This window comes from Anastrepha obliqua, chromosome 2 (genome assembly GCF_027943255.1).
Source record: "Anastrepha obliqua isolate idAnaObli1 chromosome 2, idAnaObli1_1.0, whole genome shotgun sequence".
NCBI classification, from domain to species: Eukaryota; Metazoa; Arthropoda; class Insecta; order Diptera; family Tephritidae; genus Anastrepha; species Anastrepha obliqua.
The window spans coordinates 127870564-127893641 of NC_072893.1; the positions used below are offsets into that span (position 1 = coordinate 127870564).

Consider the following 23078-nt stretch of genomic DNA (forward strand, 5'->3'; position numbering starts at 1 on the left):
CTGAGTCGGTTTATAACTGTAGGCCCATCCATTTTGTGGAACAACATCAAGACGCATCCTACAAAGAGGAGGAGCAGCTCAGCCAAACACTTAACAAAAGTGTACGCTCCAATTATTTATTTTTATTTTTAATTATAAAATGTTATATAATATAATGGTCTATTCCATCACAGTTGTGTCGATAAGCATTATTGTGCATATTAAATGTTTTTCATATTGCAGCCGTGACTTGAAAAAGAAGAAGCATTATTTATCAGGCCTTCACGGTATTCTATCATTCTTGCCAGCTCTTGGCCGATTCTAATTTACCGCAAAAAGTTGATACTGTATGTTGCAATATAAACATAAAAAATAATCAAAGTATCGTCAAAAGAGAAAATATTAACCTTTTTTAAATATATTTAATTGCCGTAGTTGACGTTTATAGTTAATCGTAAGCATTTAGAGCGCCACCAATTTATCAAATCTTTGCTCTCGTCTTGAAATAATGGAGTCTGTGCTTTTCGCTAACATCAAGAAACTCTTTGCCAAGGAGTTGTATTCTTGTGTTATTCCGTTGTCAAGTTTACTAAGTACTCTGTTGCAAAACGATCGCAATGTTGCTACTCCCGAAATGGAGTATCAAGTACTGCTCTTTAGTGGCAATGCACATTATTATGAACGAAATTACCGTTTAGCCAGCAAACAATATGAAGCTGCGTTATTAATGCGTAAAACTATGTTGCGTTCTAAGAATACGCAACTAGCTAGCATTGAGATCACATTTGAGCAGTTTAGTGAGCTAGAAACGCGTTACCGTCTCGCCAAATGCTATCATGAGTTAGGTGAAGACCGTAAGGCTATAGGTGCATTACATGCACTGCCCTTAAAAGCGCGTTCACCGAAAGTAAATATGCTATTGGCACAGCTTTGGCAGTATGGTAAAAATACGGATAATGCAGAGGCTATAGCAGCCTATAAGGAAGTGTTGGGTGATTGTCCCATGGCGCTGGGAGCCATTGAAGCGCTATTAATGTTGAGTATGGATGGCATTGAAGTTAATTCATTGGTGGTCAATGGTAAATGCATTTAAAATATTTTAGCTGAGTGTTAATGTTTTTATTTTTAATTTGAAGCCAGTGCTGTACCGAAACATATTGATTGGTTGAGCAGTTGGATAAAGGCACATGCTCAGTTGTACGGACGCGAGCATTTAGAGGCATCAAAGACATTTCAAGCGATCAACGACAACACAAAATTCCACCAGAACTGTTACCTACTCACTTTGATAGGCAAAAGTCTGTATTATTATGGGCGATATATACCAGCGCAGCAGTATTTGGAGACGGCACTTATGATTAACCCACACAATACGGAAGCGTTAATGCCTTTAGCCGTAGTATATGAATATAATCAGAAATTGACAGAATTGGATAAACTCTCAGCACAAATGGGCAAGATAAAAGAACTCGAATCGGATCATTGGTTTGTTGTTGCCGAGAGTTGTTATGCTGCAGGTCAAATTGAGAAAGCCGTTTCATTTGCAAAGAAGGCTATCGAGTTGAATGAGCGCAACGTTGAGGCGCAGCTATTGCGTGGACGAATCTGTTTACAATTAAAACAGCGCCTTGAAGCCATTTCGTATTTTCGTGCAGCGCAGTGTATAGCCAGTTATCGCTTTGAGGTTTATAAAGGTCTTTACCATTGTTATGTGGGCATGAAGCGACGCGACGAGGCGCAGGCTATGTGCGCTTTGGCAGTTCGCTACTTCCGTAATTCCCCGCGTAGTTATGTGGTATATTCAAATAATAACTGTACACTTAAACCTTAGTTTGTAATTTTTTTTTTAATTTTAGATGTTTGCGCGTGTCTTACTGCATTCCAATAATCCGCTTGCGAAGAAAAGTGCCAAAAAATTTTTAGCCAAAGCGCTTGAAATAGATGAGCACTATGCGGTCGCCGTAGCGCTTATGGCAGATGTGTGCCAGGCGAATGGCGAGACTCAAGAAGCTAGTGCTATGTTGAAGAAGCAGGTCATGACTTTTCCGAACCCCTCTTATTTCAGTATGTTGGGCGATTTACGTCGGACTGTCCGAGATTTGGATGGTGCGCTGGAATATTATACAATAGCTTTAAGGTATGTGTGCTTCTAAGAAATATGCAAAAATTTGTGCGGAATTATTTAATTTCTATATTTTCTCTTCTCAGTCTCGAACCTAATGACCGCCGTGCTTTGAAAGGTGTTAATGCATTGACACGCGGCGGTGACAAACAAGATCAAGACACTTCTTTAATGATATCACGCATTCGTGATGAGGAATGGCAAATTGATGATGAAGCAGAAGAATCTTCTTCGCATGATGATGACGACTCCGACACGTATTCTGATCCATTTTGGCAAGATCTGGAGTCCGAAGTCATCAATTAAAAATTTGTGGTATTGCGAGACTTGTAGGGTTCCCTATTAATTTATTTTGCTTGGCAACAAATATTGAGCTAAAACCGCCTACAGCGCAAATAATAGTAGTTATTGGTAGTGATAAGTCTGAATAGTTCCATATCAAAAAAACCATATTTATATTAAATACTGTGTTAATTTAAACGCTTAAATATGTGCATACATTTATTTGGGCAAAAATCCAATATAGTAAAAGAAAATAGTGGGGTTCTACGACACCTTCTCGGTTTCCATTTCTTTATCGCTGGCAACGGCGATGGTGCTAGCAGCTGCCGATGTAGTTGGTTTGGCTTTATCCTTTTTGTCTTTCATGGCTTTACGATAGGACTCCAAATCAGAGGTTAACGGATCAACAAAGTTTTCGAATTCTAGTTGTTTCAATGCATCTAAAATATTCGCCGCCGTAATGGTTTTATGATTCTGCTTATGTGCCAGCGTTGTTGATGTAGAAGTGAGGAAAATCACGAAAACAGAAGCGGCACGAGCTATGGCAGCACGCGCTTCTTTGCTTACGTTCGCGCCTTCAGGCAGAGCATCCTTAATCAAGCGTCCGACAACGGCGTTGGGCAAATTTAAATCCTCAATGCGCTCAACCATCACAAAAGTGTTATCGAAGTTTTTACAAAATTAAATTTTGAAGTATATCGCAGTAGAATTTATTTTCACTTCTCACTTCGCTACCAGTGACAAAGCGGTAAACAAAATTTAAGTTACATGCTGCTTCTTATCATGTGTAATCACAATGACAAGCCATTAACTATTGGGCCTACAAAACAATCGATAAATTCTTATCTGATAGTGTATTCACAATGCATAATTGTTGTTAAAAAGTAGTCATAACAGTATGTTCATCTCATCTTTTCGAACTTAATTACTTAATTCATAATTAAAACGGGAATTAGTCATACAAAGCGAGTTGCAATTAAAAACTTTTTATATTTCGAGAGCTTTGGTGGAGAAGAAGAGCAGCGATTATATAGAAATATTTGTGTTTGCCGAGTTCAATTCCTTGGAACTTAAGTCAATGGATTCATTAGACGCTTAACCAATAACATTAGAACAAAAAAAAAGAAAAATAAAAAAATGGTTTGCCAACGGCAAACTCAATTGTTTTGGTAAATTTGTTTTAATTCTTTACTGGGTGTTTGGTCGAGCTCGTCCTTCTATTTGTGGTAAGCGTCGTGATGTTTTTCCACAAATGGAGAGACCCACATTTGATTTTTTATGAGAAATTTTTTTCACGGCAGATGTACACTCGGAGGTTTGCCTTTGCTTAACTTTTTCATCATTTGGTGTTTCATGTCGAAGACTCGAACTGTTAAAAATTTACCACCCAGAGTGCTTTCCTCTTAATTAGCACAGGCTCATTATTCACTGCAATAATATTAATAAAATGCAAGGAACAAGAACAAGAAGGTGAGCCAAAGTGAATTACAAATGCGTTGTGGAAACAGGTTAAATGGCGAATTACTTAGAGCGCGAATTACGTGCCGTGGGAACATGGCATTAGGATTATAACGATAACTTCCGTGTGTTTTTGCAAATTTTTAAAGTGTGATTTGAACTTTTGAATTCTTCTTCCCTTCTTCGTTTGGACTTTTGAATTAATTGGATAAAATTGAATTAATTTATCGTTTAGGAAGCGAGAAACGTCAAAAGAAAATGAATGTAGTCAAGGAAAAAAGGTTAGTAGAGATACTTTTAATAAAATTTTGGGCATATTTATTTAACAACAATTCAGCGAAAGTTTTTGAAGTCAGCTGTAAAAGGCCAAAAAAAGGTCAGGTGCGGTAGAGCAACAACCTTACATGTATTTTGTTTTTGTAATTAAGTACTTCTTGTAAAAATCCATATGAAAATAATCAAACAAACGAAGCAATAACAAAGAAGAAGGCTTTGACAATCAAGAAACAAAATCAGCTGCTCTAGCGCCAGCACCTTTAATGAATTCGCCTTGCACTGTCACTGCCCCTGTTGTTGCTGTGTTTCAGCGCATAATTTGAAAATTATTTGTATATTATGCATTATTTTAGGAAAAATCAATTACAGTGGTTCAGAGAAGCAGTGGAACTTCTTGAGTGAGGAGAAGATTTTACAACTGCAAGGCTAGAGGAGAAATTCCCACGCACGTTTGGCGATTTTATATGCACATTTTTCCATTGAAATAGACAATACGCTGAATAAATGTCGTTAAGTGTGTCTAAGGCGGCCGCCTTAGCTGAATGAGTTGGTGAGTGACTACCATTCGGAATTCAGAGAGAACGTAGGTTCGAATCTCGGTGAAAGACCAAAATGAAGAAAAAGGTTTTTCTAAAGCGGTCGCCCCTCGGCAGGCAATGACAAACCTCTGAATGTTTTTCTGCCATGAAAAAGCTCCTCATAAAAAATATCTGCAGTTCGGAGTCGGCTTGAAACTGTAGGTTACTCCATTTGTGGAACAACATCAAGGCGCACCCCGCAAATCTAAGATACAAACAATGCAGTTACGCTGCGTTTCTGTGCCCGGCGTAATTTGAGCAAATGAAATTATGAATATTTGAGGGTCCGCTGCTCCAAGTCGGGTTTCTTTTCAAAGCGTTTTTCTGGATTTTGTTATTTTTGAAATCGGGTAAGGATAAAATTTACTGGACCAATCATTTTAAAACCAAAATACTAATAGCTTCTAAGCTGATTCCAATTAGTTCCAATTGGTTTTTGCGCGGTCGAATTTCCTTACCAAGCTCTGTTGTTGTTTTGGGCCGGGAACTGCACCTTCTTGTCTTTATATGTTCTTTGTTCCAGTTTCTTCATTTCTTTCTTTCTCCAGTTTCTTTCATTACATACGCAGCAAGGCGAATCTATTAAATCAGCTGATTTGATACCCATTGAATAAACTATAACTTTTTTTGTTTGTTTTACTTTCTGTCTATACTATTTTATTGAAATAAAAATTAGATTATTGTACATAAAATTTTCTGTTTAAGTACCCGATCTACAGCAAATTTTATTTACAAATCATTATTTTATAAGTGGCATTAACCCTTTCGCAAATTATCAGAGCACAACAAATTTAGCAGCTCGAATGAAGCACAAAGTATTTTCCAACTTCATTCCAACGGCCAATTGCTGCCTCTCTATTCGATTTACAATATTATATAATACTGCAGCTAATGTCTAAACTACAAATTAGTTTACTGCATTTGCTTACACAAAAGTGATATGCCGATAAGTACCCCGCTATAACCTAACCCTATTTTAGAGAAGCATTTACAAGTTTAACTAGCTTAGCAATTCGAATCAAAAATAGAGTTTCTTTTCGAATTAGGCCTGAGGATTTCCTTCACTATTAGCGGTCGTATTCTCTGTAATCGTGGCATTTGGCGCTGTCGCCGCTGCTGCTACAGCTGATGCATCCTCTGCAGGTGCCGGTGCCGTGCGTGTGTACACGGCGGCGGCATCAATGACAATCGTAGGTAGTTCGCTGTTTTCAGTGGCATTTGGGTTGGTGATATTTGCAGTACTGACAGATACAGGCGGCAGCTCCACATGTTCAGCAACTGTCGGCGCCACAACCTCAGGCACTACTATGTTATTATCAGCTGGTGCTGTAGCGTCACTCTTCTCCGTTGGTACGTTTGGCTGTTCTCCACCTTCCAGTCTGGCCATCTGATCACCTGCTGCTACCACTTCTGTCGCTTCCACAACGGGTGCAGCTGTGATTGTAACTTCCGGTGCCGCTTGAGCATCCGTTTTCGTTGGCTGTGCTGTTGTTTGTGGCGTTACTGCTGGCACTTGTTCCATTGGCGCTGGAGATGATGCCTTCGAATGCGCCGGCGAGGATACCTTTGAGTGTGCTGGTGTTGCCGGTTTTGACGGTGCTGGCGAGTTTGAGGGCGTGGAGCCGCGTGATGCTAACTTTTGCTTGTGTGCGCTTTTGTCCAATAACAGCGATGTGGCTTGCGGTGCTGGACTGCCAGCTCGCTTAATATCTTCAATCTTCAATTGCAATTCTTGACGTATCTCGGCGATTGGTTTGAGCAAGAAAATTGGTACGTCGTCATCGCGACGTTGGAACAGCATTTCACCCTCAAAATCTAGCAGTTTGTGCTTGCGCGCGCGCAATAATATGCCAACCACCTTATCGGAGATATAGTTGTAAATCTGTCAAGTGAAAGCGCGCACAGTGAGCAGAGAGCGAAATAATAAAGTTTCATTTCATACTCACATTGAAGAGTTCACCAAATGGTATGACGCGCATATTCGGCTCATCCTTGACATTGTAGCCCTCTGAGTCGATGATTTGACACAGCTCCAGCATTTCGCGGAGCACATGCATATTAGCTTTCTGGCCGCGCATCTCGGTCAAGCTACCTGCCAATGGCCTGTGAAGAGCGCAAAATAGAATTTCGATTAGCGGGGACTGACACTCGCTCGATATGGGCAAGACAGTTTCTACTTACTTGCCATATTCATCTTTGGAGAAGCTAGGCTTCGGTGACATACGTCCAGTTGCTGATGAGAAGGGATTGAGCAGTTGTTGTTGTTGGTGCTGTTGCGTTTGTTTGTTGAACATTGCCACCTTGGAGGAGAGCGACGAGTCCTACATCGAAAGGATGAAAAGAAGCAGAAAGAAAAACGATTAGTCTGGTTTGAGACTATTCAAAACTTTTTGTTTGAAACCAGATAAGCACTTGAGTCATAATGATGGTGAGCACTTCGTTGATGCTGTAAACGGGCGTTTAATTTTTTTTAAATTTAATTGATGATCTTGTAAAAATTTATTGCTTTGCTATTAATTTATAAATTTATTTAATTCGCCAAAATTTATTCCATTATGTTATAATAGAAAGGCAGAAAATATGAAAATTATCTGTATAATTTGAAAATTTTCATTTCTCAAATGAGTTTTAACTCTAATTTAAAATTTGAAACAGCATTTTTTGGCAAAGTGAATTATTTACCTCACAAGCAGAGGTTGAGTTTGCGCCACATAAAAAACTTTCAGTAGAACTTTTAGTAAATTTTTGAATAAATTAGTCTGCAGGATATCAAGACGGCTTTGTGCGGCTGGTAGTGACTGAAAGGAACGAAGAACTTCAGCTTCCTCGTGAGAGCTCGGTTGTTCTGGCACTTCTGAATATTTATATAACGATTAAACTCCTACCAAAAATGTCTCTTGACAACAAGTGCTGCTTTGGGCTAAGTAGGCAATTGAGTAGTAAAGTCCTCTCCAGACGAAAAAACGAACACTCTACCAGGCGATCACGTAGACATAGCGCAACGAATAAAGAACCAGCGGCTTCGTTGGCTGGGCCATTTCGTCCAAAGGGATACAAATGCTCTGGCTCTGAAAGTATTCAGTGTTCGATGCGTTGGATAGATCAGGAGAAGAAGGACTTGGATTCACTTGGTCTGTTTATCTGGCGCTGGTTAGCACGAGAAAGAAATGACCGGCACTCTTCGTTAAACTCGGCCAAAATCGCGTAAGCTACTACTACCATAAATATTTTGCCATAGCGGTCATATACATATGCCTTCAGACGACAGCTATGGCAATACTATTGGCAGTCTTGAGTCTTAACAGACTCGTTGACCTATGCAGAGTGGGTTTTGTAATGCTGCTATCTATGATATTATTAAAGAGCACACATTAGCACACGCCGTTTGTAGGGCTAGCGATTTAATTAAATTAAATTAATTTTATTTTTTTAATATACATATTTTCAATTCATTATTTTATTTTCTCTTAAATTTTTTTCAATTCATTATTTTATTTTTTGGCGAATAAACAAATATGATTTCACAATACATCATTGCTTCATTCACAAACTTACTCACTCACTCTCTTCCCTCTCACTGCTATGAATTAGCAAGGCATATCACAGGGCGTATACGTGATCTTAAAAAATGCTCCTTAAATGCATACGTACAAATGTACTCGTATGCAGGGATGTAAATATTATGCGCTCATTTGCTTTTGTCAATTAATCACAATTTCACTGCAGTGTTTAATACTCGCCCGCAAGTGTTAGAGTTCGTTGATTTCTCTAATGGTCAAAATGGCGCCAGGTACCACACATTGTAGATATGTTAATCTGTACGAGTATGTTTGTATTCGTAAATTCTTGATTTTGTGCTTATGCACCTGCAAAAAGGTATAAATATAAACATTGTAAATACCGTTGCATGTGCATCGTAGCAACAAGAACACCCCTGAACTTGCTCACGAATTTTGATTTATTTTTACAACGCAACTGTCAATGGCATAACAACTGCTCTTTAAAATGCTAACACCAATTATTTTGTCTGTGTAATCGTTTGAAATTGAATTTAAAATGTTTCAAAAGAAATACACTGCCGCCCTCAAGGTTACAACAATGTGAAATGGATGGAGTGTTTTTCGATTAAAAATTCCGAAATGATATTAGAAGAAGAAAACAAGACAAAGCATAAATCACAACAGGTGGGGTAGAAGTATTAGTCATGGTTATATTTCTGCAAATTTGGTCATTTCATTTTAGTTGGGCGAAAAGTCGATTTTTTTTGAATAAAATAGATTTTTGATTAGTTGAAGGCGCATTCGACTGAAGTTCGCGCATTTCGAGCATCTTGTCCAAACAATTACTAACTTTAAAGTTCGCCTTTCATTTCATTTTGTAGTTTTATTATTTTTAATTTAATTTAGTCCAATTTAATTTAATTTAATTTTTTTAATTTAATTTAATTTAATTTAATTTTTTTATATATAAGGGTTTTCCAATAAGAAGAACACCTCTTTGATATTCAAAAAAAAAAAAGCTATTTTTTCATATAAATGATCGGATGTTTATTTTATTATAAAGAGGAAGGTATGCCGTTAATAGTGAATAATAACATTGGGAAAATGACCCCCACGACCACGCTTACAGGACAATATCCTTTTCATGAAATTTCCCATAACCGAAATGCAAAATGGCTGACCTATGACCTCGATAGCCTCACGAATTCCATCTTTGAGATCTTGAATTGACTCTGGGCTGTTGGCGTAGACCTTCTCTTTCACGTGGTCCTAAAGAAAAAAGTCACAAGGTGTTAAATCACAAGAGCTTGGTTGCCAATTGTGAACACGTCTTGGAGAGATAACACGGTCCGGAAACTTTTCCCGTAAAAGAGCAATGGTTGTGTTTATTGAAAATAAACGTTATCCAGATCAATACCATCCACTTCCGGCCATAAAAATCGTTAATCATCTCTCGATAGCGATAGATAACACCTGTTATTGGACACCCCTTTATTTCACCTCAATTGATATTATATACAAATTTCATTTTTATTTGCTTTGTTTTATTTTTTCATATTTTTTGTTTCTTTTATTTTCGAAAACCAAGAAGAGTTTGTCCTCACCCAAGTACCACGGATTTGAGAGCAAACATTTGTTGTATTTTATTTTATTTATTTTTTAATGTACAATATTTTACATAAATACTTTTTATTTCATGCCACATGCAGCAGCGAAATCTTGCCAAAAAAAACTCAAACACGTGTTTTGCATTCTCTATTAACTAGGAACAAAATTTGAAAAATAAAATAAAGAAAAACATTTTTTCGTATCAGTAGGTCCGTGTCCTAAATTCTTGTTTCTAAGATTTTCTTAGAACTGCTCACTATATACATATGTACACACATACGTATGCCAAATTTTAGAATTTGTCTCAACCAAAGTTTAATAGAAATATAAAATTTATACGGAAGACTGTAGCTCACACCCCAGAAAGGCTCTTTTCCCAACGGTTCATATGCCCACACATTTGCCGACACAAAAATTACACTTCCTGCAGCGTCTGTCAGCCTTCAACGCCAACATGCCAAAAAGAATATGCCCATCATCCTCTTGGCCAGGAAGCTGCACGCTGCACGCGGCCTACACCCGGCCACATGTGTGAAATGTGCATTTTTATATGCCCGCACACACTCATCTAATGTAAAGATGCTTTTATTTAGTAGGTAAACAAGTATTTAAACTATTTGTAAATTAAAATACTAAACAAATGTAAAATTGATTTTTATAGACAAGACATTTTGTTACAGCCACTCTTCTGAACATTCATTTCAATTTTATTTTTATGTTATATGAATTTTAACTGTTGCTTTGCCTGTTTGACAGCTGCAGCTGCACGGCAAAATTGTGCATGTAGGTACATATACCTACATGCATATTAGTATATAGTATGACTCATGTAAGGAAATTATTACCCCTACATAATTGGGAAAAAGCGAATTCTTCAAGTATTTTTAAATTACAAATATATGTATTTAGACAAGAATTTACACAAGCCGGAAGACACATCAATCAATTTTTTGAAGAGCTAAGTGGAAAGCTTGTGTGTTGTCTGGTAAATTGAGGTTTTGATTGATTTCAATACCCATAAACATGTAAAAGTATTTATTTATTTATAATTGGCGCGTACACCCTTTTTGGGTGTTTGGCGGACCTCCTCCTCGTATTTGTGGTGTGCGCTTGATGTTGTTTCACAAATGGAGGGACCTACAGTTTCAAACCGCCTCCGAACGGCAGATATTTTTATGAGGAGCTTTTTCATGGCAGAAATACACTCCGAGGTTTGCCATTGCCTGCCGAGGGGCGACCGCTATTAGAAAAATGTTTTTCTTAATTTTGGTGTTTTCACCGAGATTCGAACCGACGTTCTCTCTGTGAATTCCGAATGGTAGTCGCGCACCAACCCATTCGTACGGCATGTACAAGTATACTTATGTATATAAGCACGAGTATAGGCAAATAAAGAGAAAAAGCCGTATATTTATGTTTCTAAAGGCGCAGTAATAGTTGTATTATTGCTATGCACGTGGAGGGATAGATTATCCAATAGATGCTCAATCTTGGGATACGACGGAAGGAAAAAAAAGCTTTGGTGGGACAAGTCTGTTATACTCAGTTTAAGGGCCCGCTAAAGCTTACTGGTGGTCGTTTACTGGTGGTGCGACTGCAGTAGGCATTTATCTTGGTACGAGCAGTTTGTTATGCAGAAAATTTATAATCTTTAATGAAACTCCATTGTTGATGGCAAATTGTGCAAGAACTACGATCTTATGGCATACTATACATTTAGAATATATTATATATCTGGGTCTTCGATATCTCGCTCTTTTGCTTGGTAAAATGAAAGGTCTTTTTAACTCATATAATTCCCATAATTCTTTCAAATCACTTTTTTTTCGTTCAAAAACACAAGGTAGTTTATTTATGTGTATATTTCATTTTTGTTGACGCAAAAATTACGCATTCAACTTTGTGTTAAGCCCCTTAAGCTTTAAGAAAATGTGGGCGCACACATCCAAATGTTATTTTTTTACAGTAAGCATGGTTTTTGAAAATTCCAAACATTTTTGTGGTATTTCATCAGGCGTGCACCATAAATCAAGGACCACAAATATGCACAAGTGAGGAAATTTGCACAAACAATTTTTAATTGTCGTCAAGAATGAATTGCAAAAGAAAAATTAACTAAAAATAAGTGCGCAAATTGTTTTAAACAAAATTTGTTTTTCTTTTATTTAAAAATTCAATAGTTTTTTAAGCTTTTTAAATTTAAATAAATTAAATTTTTAAGTTTTTAAATTTTTTTTGCACGCGCAAAATGGTATTGCTTTTTAGATATTTAGCTCAACCTCTTCACAACAACTTTTAGTGTGTTTTAGTGTAATTCCCCCTATCACACAATGGTTTGGTTCCGCATTGTAGGAAAACGGGTTGTAGGAATATTCTCGCCCTTAGTATATACATTTTTTGTTGTAGAAACATAAAAGTCTGTAACTTCATCGTAAAAGGGCATGGTTTCTTAAGACTTTGAATATTTGCAATTTTATTAATTTTTCGCTTGGAAACACCTTCGTAAAAAAAGAATTCGAGCATTCATTATATACACACGGAAAGTACATATATACATATTTGATCCTTTTATTCCTTTATGGAACATAAAGCCTCAGCACCCAATACCGCCAGCAGAAAAAAATGCCTAAAATCAACGCAATTTTTTGACCACTTGAAACTTGCACTTTGCTGTAACAAAATTTAATGTACTATAAAACTGCATACTCGAAATTTTTTCAGAAATTCTGATTAAAAAGTTTGAAATATTGATGGAAATTTGCGAATTTTTATTAATTTTGTACTAAGTTTGAAACTTTGCGTTATATGGATTTTATTGTAGTATAAAGTATAAACTATAGATTTATAAAAAATAATTGAAATTAAAAATTAGTAAATAAATAGACGAAACTTGTCAATATATGGTGTACACTTTCTTTTGACGCTGACATTAAATAGGTTGTTTTGCCAGCCGCATCGCACATAGAGATAACGATGCCACTTAGACCACGAAATGGGTCCGTTGTGAAGACATTAAATATATTTCTAAAAAAAAAAAAATAACTCAAATACTATTCTTCGTTAAATAAGTATGTGTCGTATTTTTATTTTAGAAGTAAAACTAAAATAATTAAAAAAAGTCTGCATTAAATTCCAAACATTGCAAAGAGCGTCTCTAGATAAAGATAAGTAAAATTGTTGTGCGATTATTTTGAGTCTCCGTGTCATTTGCTTAATTTCGCAATCTAATTAAGTAAAATATATTATTTTTCTTATGAAATAGGTTCAAAGGAGAAAAAGTGAGTGGAGCATGTGTCTCCTCATTAAACACACACACACACATATACATACGTATGCATATACTTACCTACATAGTGTCGATTTCGCCTACACACATACAAGTATAAACCTAGCAAATGTAGCGCAAAGCACACCGATTGGGCGACGACAAGTGTTTTTAAAATATGCACAAACACTCACATACGCGTATATGTGCACATAAATATGTGCATACTTGCACATGTATCATAAATATACGAGCCGAAAATGTTGAGTCCGGTGTGCCCGATTTCTGCTAAGCAAAAGTTTTGGCACTTGTCCCGCAATCAAACGGGCGGATGTGTGTGGCGCGGATGCGTCAATTGAATTTTTGCCGCCAAACAAAAAAGCAAGAGGCGTCGCGCAGATCGGTGCTTTGGTCGCCTGACAAAGCGGCGGTAAGTAGTGAGGTTAAACCATGAACGTGAACTGACGCCGAGCGACGACTGATCACTGTCATGGCGACGGCTGCAGTGCTGTTGTGTGTTTGTTTGGATATTTGCAATTTGTGCTTGCTTTTGCTGCAACGTTTTTATGAATAGATTTTTAGACTTTTGAATATTTTTGTTTTTGTTTATTATTATTGAAACGTTTTTTGACAATGTTTATTTTACTAGATAATTTACTAGGTGAGAAATGAAATGTGGGTGCGTTCGCTTTTTGATTTAGGTCTATTGCCATGTTTTGTTTTGGCTGTAGTGGTAAGCCGTGAAGAAGGTGTGAAATGGGTAAATACGTCATGCGTGGCGCGAATGACGCATAGTGTTTTTGTTTTTTAAATAATAAAGATTGGAGTAGAAGATAGAAACAATTATATGTAAAAATATTAATAACTGTAAACATATATAAAAATAATTTAACTACTTATTCCACTGGGGCAAGTCACAACTAAACGCGAACGACGTGGCATATTAGCATTGGCAAATTATCATAGAAATACAACAATAAAATGTAGGTATATAAAATCTTCATAGTTTGTTAGTTAGTTAGTTTTTTTAATTTTAATAATTTTTACAAAATTTGGTTCAGACTTTTAATGCTTTTAATGAATTGGAATTAATTAAATGATTTAAATTTAATTTTTTTTTAAATTTTTTAATTTTTACAATTACGTGTACTTTAGAAAGGGTTGGTGTCGAAATTCTGTATGTACAAAATTCTAAAAACAAAATTCTGCTTTTTTAAAATTCTGCTTTTTTAAAATTCTGCTTTCTAAAATTCTGCTTTCAAAATTCTGTATTACAAAATTCTGTATTAAAATATAATTTTAACAATGTTAAAGAGGTAATGTAATTATTTAATTTATTATTATTATTATTTTTTATTATTATTCGAGATATTAAATAAAAAATAATAATAATAATTTTTTCTTTAGTTGCGATAGAATCCACAGTATTTTTGCGCAGAACTTCTTTTCGCGTGGGCGGCCTTCGGCCGCGCTTCAAAAAAATAACCCTCATCAGTCCAACTCCGGCTACGCAATCCACAGTATTTTTGCGTAGAACTCTTCTAAAAAACGAACCGCTGCGAAGAATTATTAAGAAAAGAAATGAATTCAGTCACACTAAATGTAATTGGCTAAACTAAAATATTGTTATCGCTTAAACATATATGTACATATGTATATTTATGGAATAAATGTTTATTTTGTTACTTCTTGTATGACGAAAATCACAAAATTTGAATAAAGCAGAATTTTTCGCATTAAACATGCAGAATTTTGAAAAAGCAGAATTTTAGAAAGCAGAATTTTAAAAAGCAGAATTTTAAAAAAGCAGAATTTTAAAAAGCAGAATATTTTTGCAATTTACAGAATTTTGTCACCCAGAATTTTGTAATACAGAATAATGACACGCTCCCCTTTAGAAATTATTCGATTAAGCCCCCGTGTAAGCCCCTGCTTATTAGCTTCTCATACAACCGACTATTCATGGATCGATGCTATTGACTCACGTAAGTCAACTGTCATCACCCGCAGTAAGGTTAGGTTAGGTTACGGTGGTTGCCACTCTCCATTATTTTGTAGAGGGAACCCACTTAGTCCTTGAGGTCCACTGTGATAGCACTAGTTGGTACTCAGCTTGAAAGACATCAGGCAGCCGTAGACAGAAGTTTAACTGCAGCACTTCTGAGTGGATGCCACTCCTGACCGTATTATTCAGTATTGAGCTGTTAGTGAAGATGGCCACTGACCCTGGGCCAAGTTCCTTCACGTTATTCCATTCACATCTTTCTAAGATTCGTGTGGAAAAGTTATTTTCAAAACAGAATTAATTTGCATGAAAATTATAGAACAAGTTTTTTCTAATAGCGACAGACAATTGAAAATCTACGAGTGTATTTCTGACATGAAAAAGCTCCTCATAAAAAACCATTTGCCGGTGGGAATCGGCTTAAAACTGTAGGTCTCTCCATTTGTGGAACAACATCAAGACACACACAACAAATAGGAAGAGGGGCTCGGTTAAACACATAACAGAAGTGAACGCGCCAAATATTTATAGATTTTTTTATGTGTTTCCGTAAGAGTTCCAAGAATTTTCGAGCGCCTTATTCTGAAATCTTTCCAGGGTAGGTATGCATTCATTACGATTGCGTTGCAATTAGCCCGAAATTTGACATAGATATCTATGGTGAGAAGGTCTAATAGAGTCTTAAAAGCCTTGGTTGGGGTAGAAGGCAGCACGCTCTTTGATAATTGGATGCTGCCCTTTGCACTCTTTCCATTTTGCTCTTAAATACAAGATTTTCCAATTTGGGCCACCAAACAGTCGCGACAAAAAATGAGGTATGCAGATATTTACTTTTCTTCTTACAAATTTTACACATTTCTATGTGCAAACGATCTGTAGATACTAAAAACTTTTCGCTCACCCAACTCTAGATTGAAGCACTATAAAAATAATGAAAGCAAATGCTTTCAAAATAGAGAGCTAATATTTTCTTAACAATGCCACTTTTGCGAAATGCTACAGATGTATATCCACGCCTCAAACAAAATTCATTCACTAAACGCATGCAATAAATATGCGACATTAAAGCTGTGTGTATTAATCAAAAGCACACATATAAATGTGCATATGTATGTAGGAACGCCATTCACCCAAACAAATTCCATTTCACTGTCATGTAGGTAATAAAAAACAATGGCCTTGAAATTTTTTATAATCGCAGAATTATTTTATAAAGAAAATTTTTGGATTTTTTTTAATATCTTGGCAGCGAATAAAATTTGCTAAAATATGAGCAAATACTTGGCTATTAACCCCAAAAAACAGGAGAAGAAAATTAAACAAGAATTTCTGAATATATACATATATGTACTCGTATGTATTTGTGTACATATGCAAAGCATACAAATATTTATATTTTGATGAATTAAAAAATTAAAGTAAAGTATTTTCTATTCTTAGTGTGGATGTCGAAGCAGAAAATTTTGTATATTACAGATATATGTTATTTGGTAGTACCTCGCTGAAATCCGATTATTTTTAATATTGTATATTTATTATTGTATGAATCAATAGCTTATAATCTCATTGTTCACACCCTGCATAGGCGATTGGTTCAATTGAAATAAACTACCGCATTACGCATACGCCCTGCTGCACTGCACTCATCAGACGTCACACTGTATGCTCTATCTGCTACTTTATTCTTCAATTATTTACTTATTTTTCTTGCTGCTAATTGCATAAGTTTTGCATTCCGATTTTGTTGAAAATTGTCAAATCTTTAGTACTATGTAAGAGATATTTAGGGGCCTGAGGTTTTAAAAATTTTACAAAATTTGAGGATATGTAGATCACTTAATTTTAAGTGAGGATTTTTTAGAATACAGTATTTTCGTAACATTTGAATGGATTTACTTTATATTTTCAGGTTTGCCAGAGAATTTATGACCTTTTAAAAATAGACAGTTTTAAAATTTTCAAGAAATGGTTTCCAAAATTTTAAATTATCACATAGCTGTATCACTTTTATAGATTATGAGCAATTTTTTCTTATCGTTTACTGACACATAACATACAGTGAGTGCCACTGAAAATCGTACAACTATTTTTTTGCAATGTTTGCGTCGTTTATTTTTTTTGTTAATTTGTTATAAAAAGTATAAGTACAATTTATACTCTGACAAAAAAATATGAATCGCAGTGATAGTCCTTTTAAAAAATTGAAAAAAATCGATAAAATATCAATATTACGTTTGGCTCACCGTCAATACCACTCATTAAAATAAGAGCAATAATAATAAATAATGATTTCATTAAAATTTTAAAAGAGCAGTGGTTATTTGGCTCATAAAATAAAAATTAAATAGAATAAAATTATAAATAAATAAATAAAAAAGAAATTTAGAGATTTTTACTGTAGTTTCAGAACTTATTTAATTCAGACGGTTGTTGAGATTAAAAATACTTAAATGTCACTTTAAAGCACTCACAGCTTGGAATAGTTTATCGTTCGGTTAGTAAAGTCTACTTTATTAGCAAGTTAAGAAAATTATTATTGACTGAATCTAGTTTTTATATATTTTATATTAACTTCGCTTTACTTTATTAACATTTATATTCAGTTAATGTAAAACATTTGCTTTTGGTGTATTTAATTTAATTTATTTCAAATAATTTTGTTTAAGTTAATTAATATTCATTGTATTCTGATTTTATTGTATTTTTATTCGTTACTTGTAATTTATTTTATTTAATTTAATTTACTTTTATTTTTTTATTTTATTTTGATTAATTTTATTTTATTTTATTTTATTTTATTTTATTTTATTTTATTTTATTTTATTTTATTTTATTTTATTTTATTTTATTTTATTTTATTTTATTTTATTTTATTTTATTTTATTTTATTTTATTTTATTTTATTTTATTTTATTTTATTTTAATCTTTGGGTGTTTGGCCGAGCTCCTCCTCCTATTTGTGGTGTGCGCCTTGATGTTGTTTGTTGGAGGGACCTACAGTTTCAAGCCGACTCCGAATGGAAGATATTTTTTATGAGGAGCTTTTTCATGGCAGAAATACACTCGGAGGTTTGCCATTGCCTGCCGAGGGGGACCGCTATTAGAAAAATGTTTTTCTTTCGAACCTACGTTCTTTCTGTGAATTCCGAATGGTAGTCACGCACCAACCCGTTCGGCTACGGCGGCCGAATTTATTGGTGCGTGAAAAAAATTTTAATGAAATAATTATTTGTTATTATTACTCTTATAAAATAAATAAATACATATTTATATATGGTATGTATGTTAAACAAATAATTAGTTGAATATTTTATTTAATTTTTTATTATTATGTTATTCAATTTTTTTGTTTATTTTATTTTGTTTGACTTTATTTATTTTGGTTTATTTTATTTTAGGCTTTAGTAAAAAAAATATGTGTTTATTATTATTACAATACAATTCCAATATTTGGGAAAATTCTTTGCAGTTTAACGAAATCTTCATTTGCATCTATTTTAATTTGAAAGAAACTTAAATCAGGTGCAAATGGCTCTAATTTTGCATTCACTAACGCCACAAAAGTAAATTTCGCTTAGAAGAAAATATAACATATATCGATGTACTAACAAAAAAAAAAATAAAAACTTTATTTATTTTATTTTATATTTTTCTATTTGAATTTTTTTCCTATACCTGTATATCTTTTTATATATGTATCTTATTATTTTATCTAATATTATTTGATTTAATTTAATTTAATTCTTTTTATTTATTTTGCAATTTTATTCATTTATTTATTTATTTTAGTATTATAGTTTATTTATTTTATTTTAGGTCTTAGTAAAAAAAAATAACTATTTATTTTTATTATTCCTACGAAGTAAATAAATGTATATTTTATTTGCTTACATAAATATTTTATTTTATTTTATCTTATTTTAATCTATTTATTTATTATTTCATCTTATATTATTTAATTGAATTTAATTAAATTTTTTTATTATTTTATGCAATTTTTAATTTTTGTTTGCCCTTATTAATTTATTGTATTAAATAATGTAGTTTAAAAGTGCCTTTTCGAGCAGCTTTATCAAGCTTTGTAAGAATAAATTAACTTTTATCTGTTCAACTTACCACCACAAAACGTAGTGCGCCCAATTCATGCGAAACATCTGCCATTTTAAGTGCTTTGTGTTTTTGCTTTGCTTCTTAGGCAACTGCTCTGCTTCTACAGCTCTTCAATTGCTTTTTTATTTAGCTCTTAAATTAGACTGTCTTTCTACGCGTTACAGGTTGCGCCGACGGAAATGCGTTTTATGTTGCGCCAAACTTTCACGCAATTCAACTAAATATGCTCGGTTTATGTAGTCACACCCGAACACACTCTTTACGTTGCAAAGGCGTCAATTAAATACACTCCTAACAGCGTCAAATCGAATGCTTTGTATACACACACACTTCCACACGACCCCGGTTAAAACGAATGCCGTAGAAGGTAAACTGCGCACGTGAATTAAGTTAAAATTGTATTGTTGGAAGCTTTTATTTGTTTCTGGTTGTCTGGTTGTCTGGTTTTCCAAATCGCAATGGAATGCGAAGAATTCTTTCGAAATTCTATTAAAAACTATAAAAAACGTATATTTTTCGAATATTTTATTTGGTTTTCACTCCTTTTTCCTTGCTACAGTTTATTTTTAACTCGTTCCCTTTAAAAATATGTATGTAGGTATGTATAGTACGTTACGTGTTCCTTCACAACAGACCCGTTACGTCCGCGATCGTTAGTTGTCTGTGTAGAACTGGGCACTTTTCTTATATATACATTTATTTGAATGTTTCTTTATTTGCGTATATTGTATTTAATTATATTTTTGCTTATTTATTGGTTGCTGGTTGGACGAATGCCGCTTTTCAATTGCTCGAATTTTTACAGTTGCTTTAGGTTTTTATACGTTGATCAATGTGAAAAGTCCAATAGCAATAAAAACATTAACGGAAAGCATCTACGAAATGTTTGGTTGAGCACCAGTGGCAATATCTAAAATAGCAACAACATCAACAACAAAAGTAGTTTATTCACGAAAAACAATGGCAAGAGTTCACACACTCTTCGTTCGTGTTTTCTTCTTCGAAAATTTCACGCCGTCTGCTGTCTTCGTTGACGGCTGGTATGGCACAGTCTTCGGCGGCTGCTCAGCTTGTTGGCGGCGTCTTCTTCTTTTTGTTTTGTTATTTATGTATATTTTTTGAATGAGCACTTTGGCTTCTCATTTGAATTTTCCGCTGGCTTTTGGTTTTGCTCTATTTTTCAATGGGAAAACCACAGTTTCTTGTATGGAAATGTGCATGCGTGTGTAGATACAATAGAATGTATTTATGTATGAAGGTATGTATGTGCGTTTCTTGCTGTAAGTACTGTCACAGTTTTGGTTTCTATTTTATTTCTTTTTTATGCCATTGTTTCTGTTGGTTTTTATTGTTGCTTTCTTCTTTCTTTTTGCTCAGGAATTTACGGTACTTTGTGTAATAATTTCACTGCAAATAAAGTACAAAGAAAAAACTGAGGTATTCAAATAAAATAAAAAAAAACAATTAAAAATAAAGTAAAATAAATTAAAATAAGATAAACTATATTTAATTAAATAAAAATATTGTAATATAAAACTAAATGAAAAGTAATAAAAAACTAATTAAAATTATTTAATTTGAAAGAGCAAATGATTAATAAATGAACAAAATTAAAATAACATAAAATTAAATTAAAAATAACCCTTTGGTTGGGCACCTATTGCGGCGCGTCCCAGGTGGTGGATAGGGTACGCCACAGTTATCTTCTGTTAAGTAGGTCATAGCCTTGGTAAAAGCCTACTCGCGAACCAGTCTAGTTCTCGTCAACCAACAACTATGACGGGGGAACAACATGCTGTGCAGTGTTACTGCACGCATGCCGTAACTGCCATAATTGCTGGCAGTGACCCATATCCACTTCGGTGGACGGCGAGAAGCCACTCGTATTAGTAGGTCATGTCTCTGCTAATACGAATGGAATAAACATGAACTCACGGGGAGAAGGCCACTTCCTTATATCAAAGGCTACCAATCCAAGGTGGAACAGCACACGCCGAGGGATGCATGGCTTAGGGTGAGCTAAGTCGCTAGTATGCGGACTCTGGGGCACCTGTCGCACCCCAGTTTCAATTCGACTTACCACGGCATAGGGCTCTGGCGTGGGAACCCCATTATTTCCCTACTTATTATAAATCCCAGGTTACGACTGCTGACACGTCAGCTGAGTGACCGCACCACAAAAATGTATAAAACAACAAACACAAAACAAACAACAAATTCCTTCCCGACGCGGAAGACCTCTTGGCTCCACCAAACTCATGGCGGGGTCAAAAACCACCCCTTCGGTGGCGAAAGTGCTCACTAAGAGCAAAACCGTCAAAGAGACACCACCGCATTCCCTTGTGGCTTCTACTTCCTCCAAAACCGACTCGGCTGCGGAGAACCAATTGATCACCAAAGTTGTTTTGCCAGAATATGGGAAAACTACTCGGACAGAAGTCTCCAGAAAACCCACCCCTCCTCATCTCCGTCGATATAGAGATCGAAGACGCGCCACTTTCCTTATGGAAAAGCTCGGCAAAACCCCTGAGGAGGAGCTGTCCGACCAACAGAAGTCAACTCTCGATTGGGCCCGGGAATTCCTTCGGAAGTATGAGGCCTCCAAAGAAAAACCGAGTGCAGCTAAGCGGCAGCGGTCTTCAGAAGATCCTCCAAGTTCCAACGACCCCGAGAAGCATAAAACTTCCTCTGAGGACAAATTAGGCAAGTTCTGCGAAGTTGCCAGAGATAGTCTGGTCATGGCGGTGGTGGATAAGAGCCACACTGACGGTTTCATCTCTCCATCAAACTGGAAGATTGTGGAAAGAACACTTCAGTTGGGCTACCTGGACGTTCTGAAGCAGAACCCAGAACCCCAGAACCCTCCTTTCTGCTCTGACGCGGGATGGTTCCAAGCAAGGATCAAGTTGATCGCGTGCTTAGATCAACGCTCTGCCAGCCTGTACGGCAAGGCCCTCGACCGACTCGGCGAGTTATGGCCCGGGACGAATCTTCAGCTCATCAAGAAGAGTGAAATTCCCAACAAACCACGCGGCAGAGCAAGAATACCTGTAGAGCCATCCGATCCGGAAACCATCCTGGAGCTACTGAAGATCGAAAACCCGAACCTACCCACCGAAAACTGGAGGGTAGTTAAGGTGGAAGAGCCTTCAGGAAACTCCAGACATGTCACGCTGCTCCTGGGCCAGGAAAGCGTTTAAGCACTGAACGACCACAAGCGAATTGTGGCATTCGGGTTCATCACCACTACCATCTGGACCTATCAGCCGAAAAATTTCCTCGCACCCAGCGAAGAGAGTACGGCGGCTCCCGAGATGGATGTCGATAAGCCTCTCTCACAAGCTTCGACGATTGAGTCCGACTCGGAATCAAACAGCGAACTTGTGGGAAACTTATTCAATATTCTACTCGAGGACGCGGATAGACTTTTAGATAGCGGTGATGACGCGAACGCCACAGTCATTGAATGTTCATCTAACGCTGCTGCCGGAGCTGCAGCCCTCATTCTTCGTCTCTCTGACCTCAGAGAAGACATCATTCTCATCCAAGAACCTTGGATATCAAACGACAAGATATGCGGCTTAAAAGATAGGCACTACACCTTGTTTCAAGGTGAGGCTAACGTCAGATCGCGTTCTTGTATTCTCATTCGAAAACATATTAATGCTTTTTTTCTTCCTTTTAGCAATGCTGACACCACTGCCATAGAGGTTGAAGCTGTCCATGGCCCGATTTGGATTGTGTCGGCTTACATGCCTTACGACGCAGAAGGCTCGTCAATATGGCGCATCTGAACCAGAAACGCATCATTATTGGAGCAGACGCTAATGCACATCATATTGTTTGGGGTAGTACAAACAAAAGAGAGATACTCTTTGATTATATTCTAGCGAAT

General features: G+C 35.7%; 3 protein-coding genes across 4 annotated transcripts; 1 reads left to right on the forward strand and 2 right to left on the reverse strand.

Annotated features, from left to right (window-relative positions):
- The first annotated feature begins 272 nt into the window (after positions 1–272).
- LOC129238731 (anaphase-promoting complex subunit 7) lies at positions 273–2589 on the forward strand. Its single transcript, XM_054873881.1, has 4 exons — positions 273–1058; positions 1116–1774; positions 1836–2116; positions 2188–2589. The coding sequence occupies exons 1-4, from the start codon at positions 488–490 to the stop codon at positions 2405–2407; spliced, it is 1731 nt and encodes a 576-aa protein (XP_054729856.1). The 5' UTR covers positions 273–487; the 3' UTR covers positions 2408–2589.
- LOC129238732 (DNA polymerase epsilon subunit 3) lies at positions 2590–3172 on the reverse strand. Its single transcript, XM_054873882.1, has one exon. The coding sequence runs from the start codon at positions 3032–3034 to the stop codon at positions 2648–2650; it is 387 nt and encodes a 128-aa protein (XP_054729857.1). The 5' UTR covers positions 3035–3172; the 3' UTR covers positions 2590–2647.
- A 2195-nt stretch (positions 3173–5367) lies between these two features.
- On the reverse strand, positions 5368–19943 carry LOC129237836 (uncharacterized). 2 transcript variants are annotated; one of them, XM_054872788.1, is made up of 4 exons: positions 19190–19943; positions 6877–7016; positions 6642–6798; positions 5368–6577 (listed from the first exon to the last, which is right to left on the reverse strand). In XM_054872788.1, the coding sequence occupies exons 1-4, from the start codon at positions 19232–19234 to the stop codon at positions 5738–5740; spliced, it is 1182 nt and encodes a 393-aa protein (XP_054728763.1). In that variant the 5' UTR covers positions 19235–19943; the 3' UTR covers positions 5368–5737. The 2 variants fall into 2 exon arrangements, with proteins under 2 accessions (XP_054728763.1, XP_054728764.1); XM_054872789.1 differs by lacking the exon at positions 19190–19943 and adding an exon at positions 7108–7293.
- Positions 19944–23078: the final 3135 nt, after the last annotated feature.

What these genes read in the sequence shown, in the direction of transcription:
- LOC129238732 (XM_054873882.1), bottom strand. Translation starts at nt 3,034, where the DNA reads ATGGTTGAGCGCATTGAGGATTTAAATTTGCCCAACGCCGTTGTCGGA.
- LOC129237836 (XM_054872788.1), bottom strand. Translation starts at nt 19,234, where the DNA reads ATGGCAGATGTTTCGCATGAATTGGGCGCACTACGTTTTGTGGTG. An exon ending in GCGCACTACGTTTTGTGGTG is followed by an intron (nt 7,017 to 19,189) that starts GTAAGTTGAACA and finishes CTTTCGATGTAG; the next exon opens with GACTCGTCGCTCTCCTCCAA. An exon ending in TCCAAAGATGAATATGGCAA is followed by an intron (nt 6,799 to 6,876) that starts GTAAGTAGAAAC and finishes CGCTCTTCACAG; the next exon opens with GCCATTGGCAGGTAGCTTGA.
- LOC129238731 (XM_054873881.1), top strand. Translation starts at nt 488, where the DNA reads ATGGAGTCTGTGCTTTTCGCTAACATCAAGAAACTCTTTGCCAAGGAG. An exon ending in TAATTCATTGGTGGTCAATG is followed by an intron (nt 1,059 to 1,115) that starts GTAAATGCATTT and finishes TTTAATTTGAAG; the next exon opens with CCAGTGCTGTACCGAAACAT. An exon ending in ATTCCCCGCGTAGTTATGTG is followed by an intron (nt 1,775 to 1,835) that starts GTATATTCAAAT and finishes TTTTAATTTTAG; the next exon opens with ATGTTTGCGCGTGTCTTACT.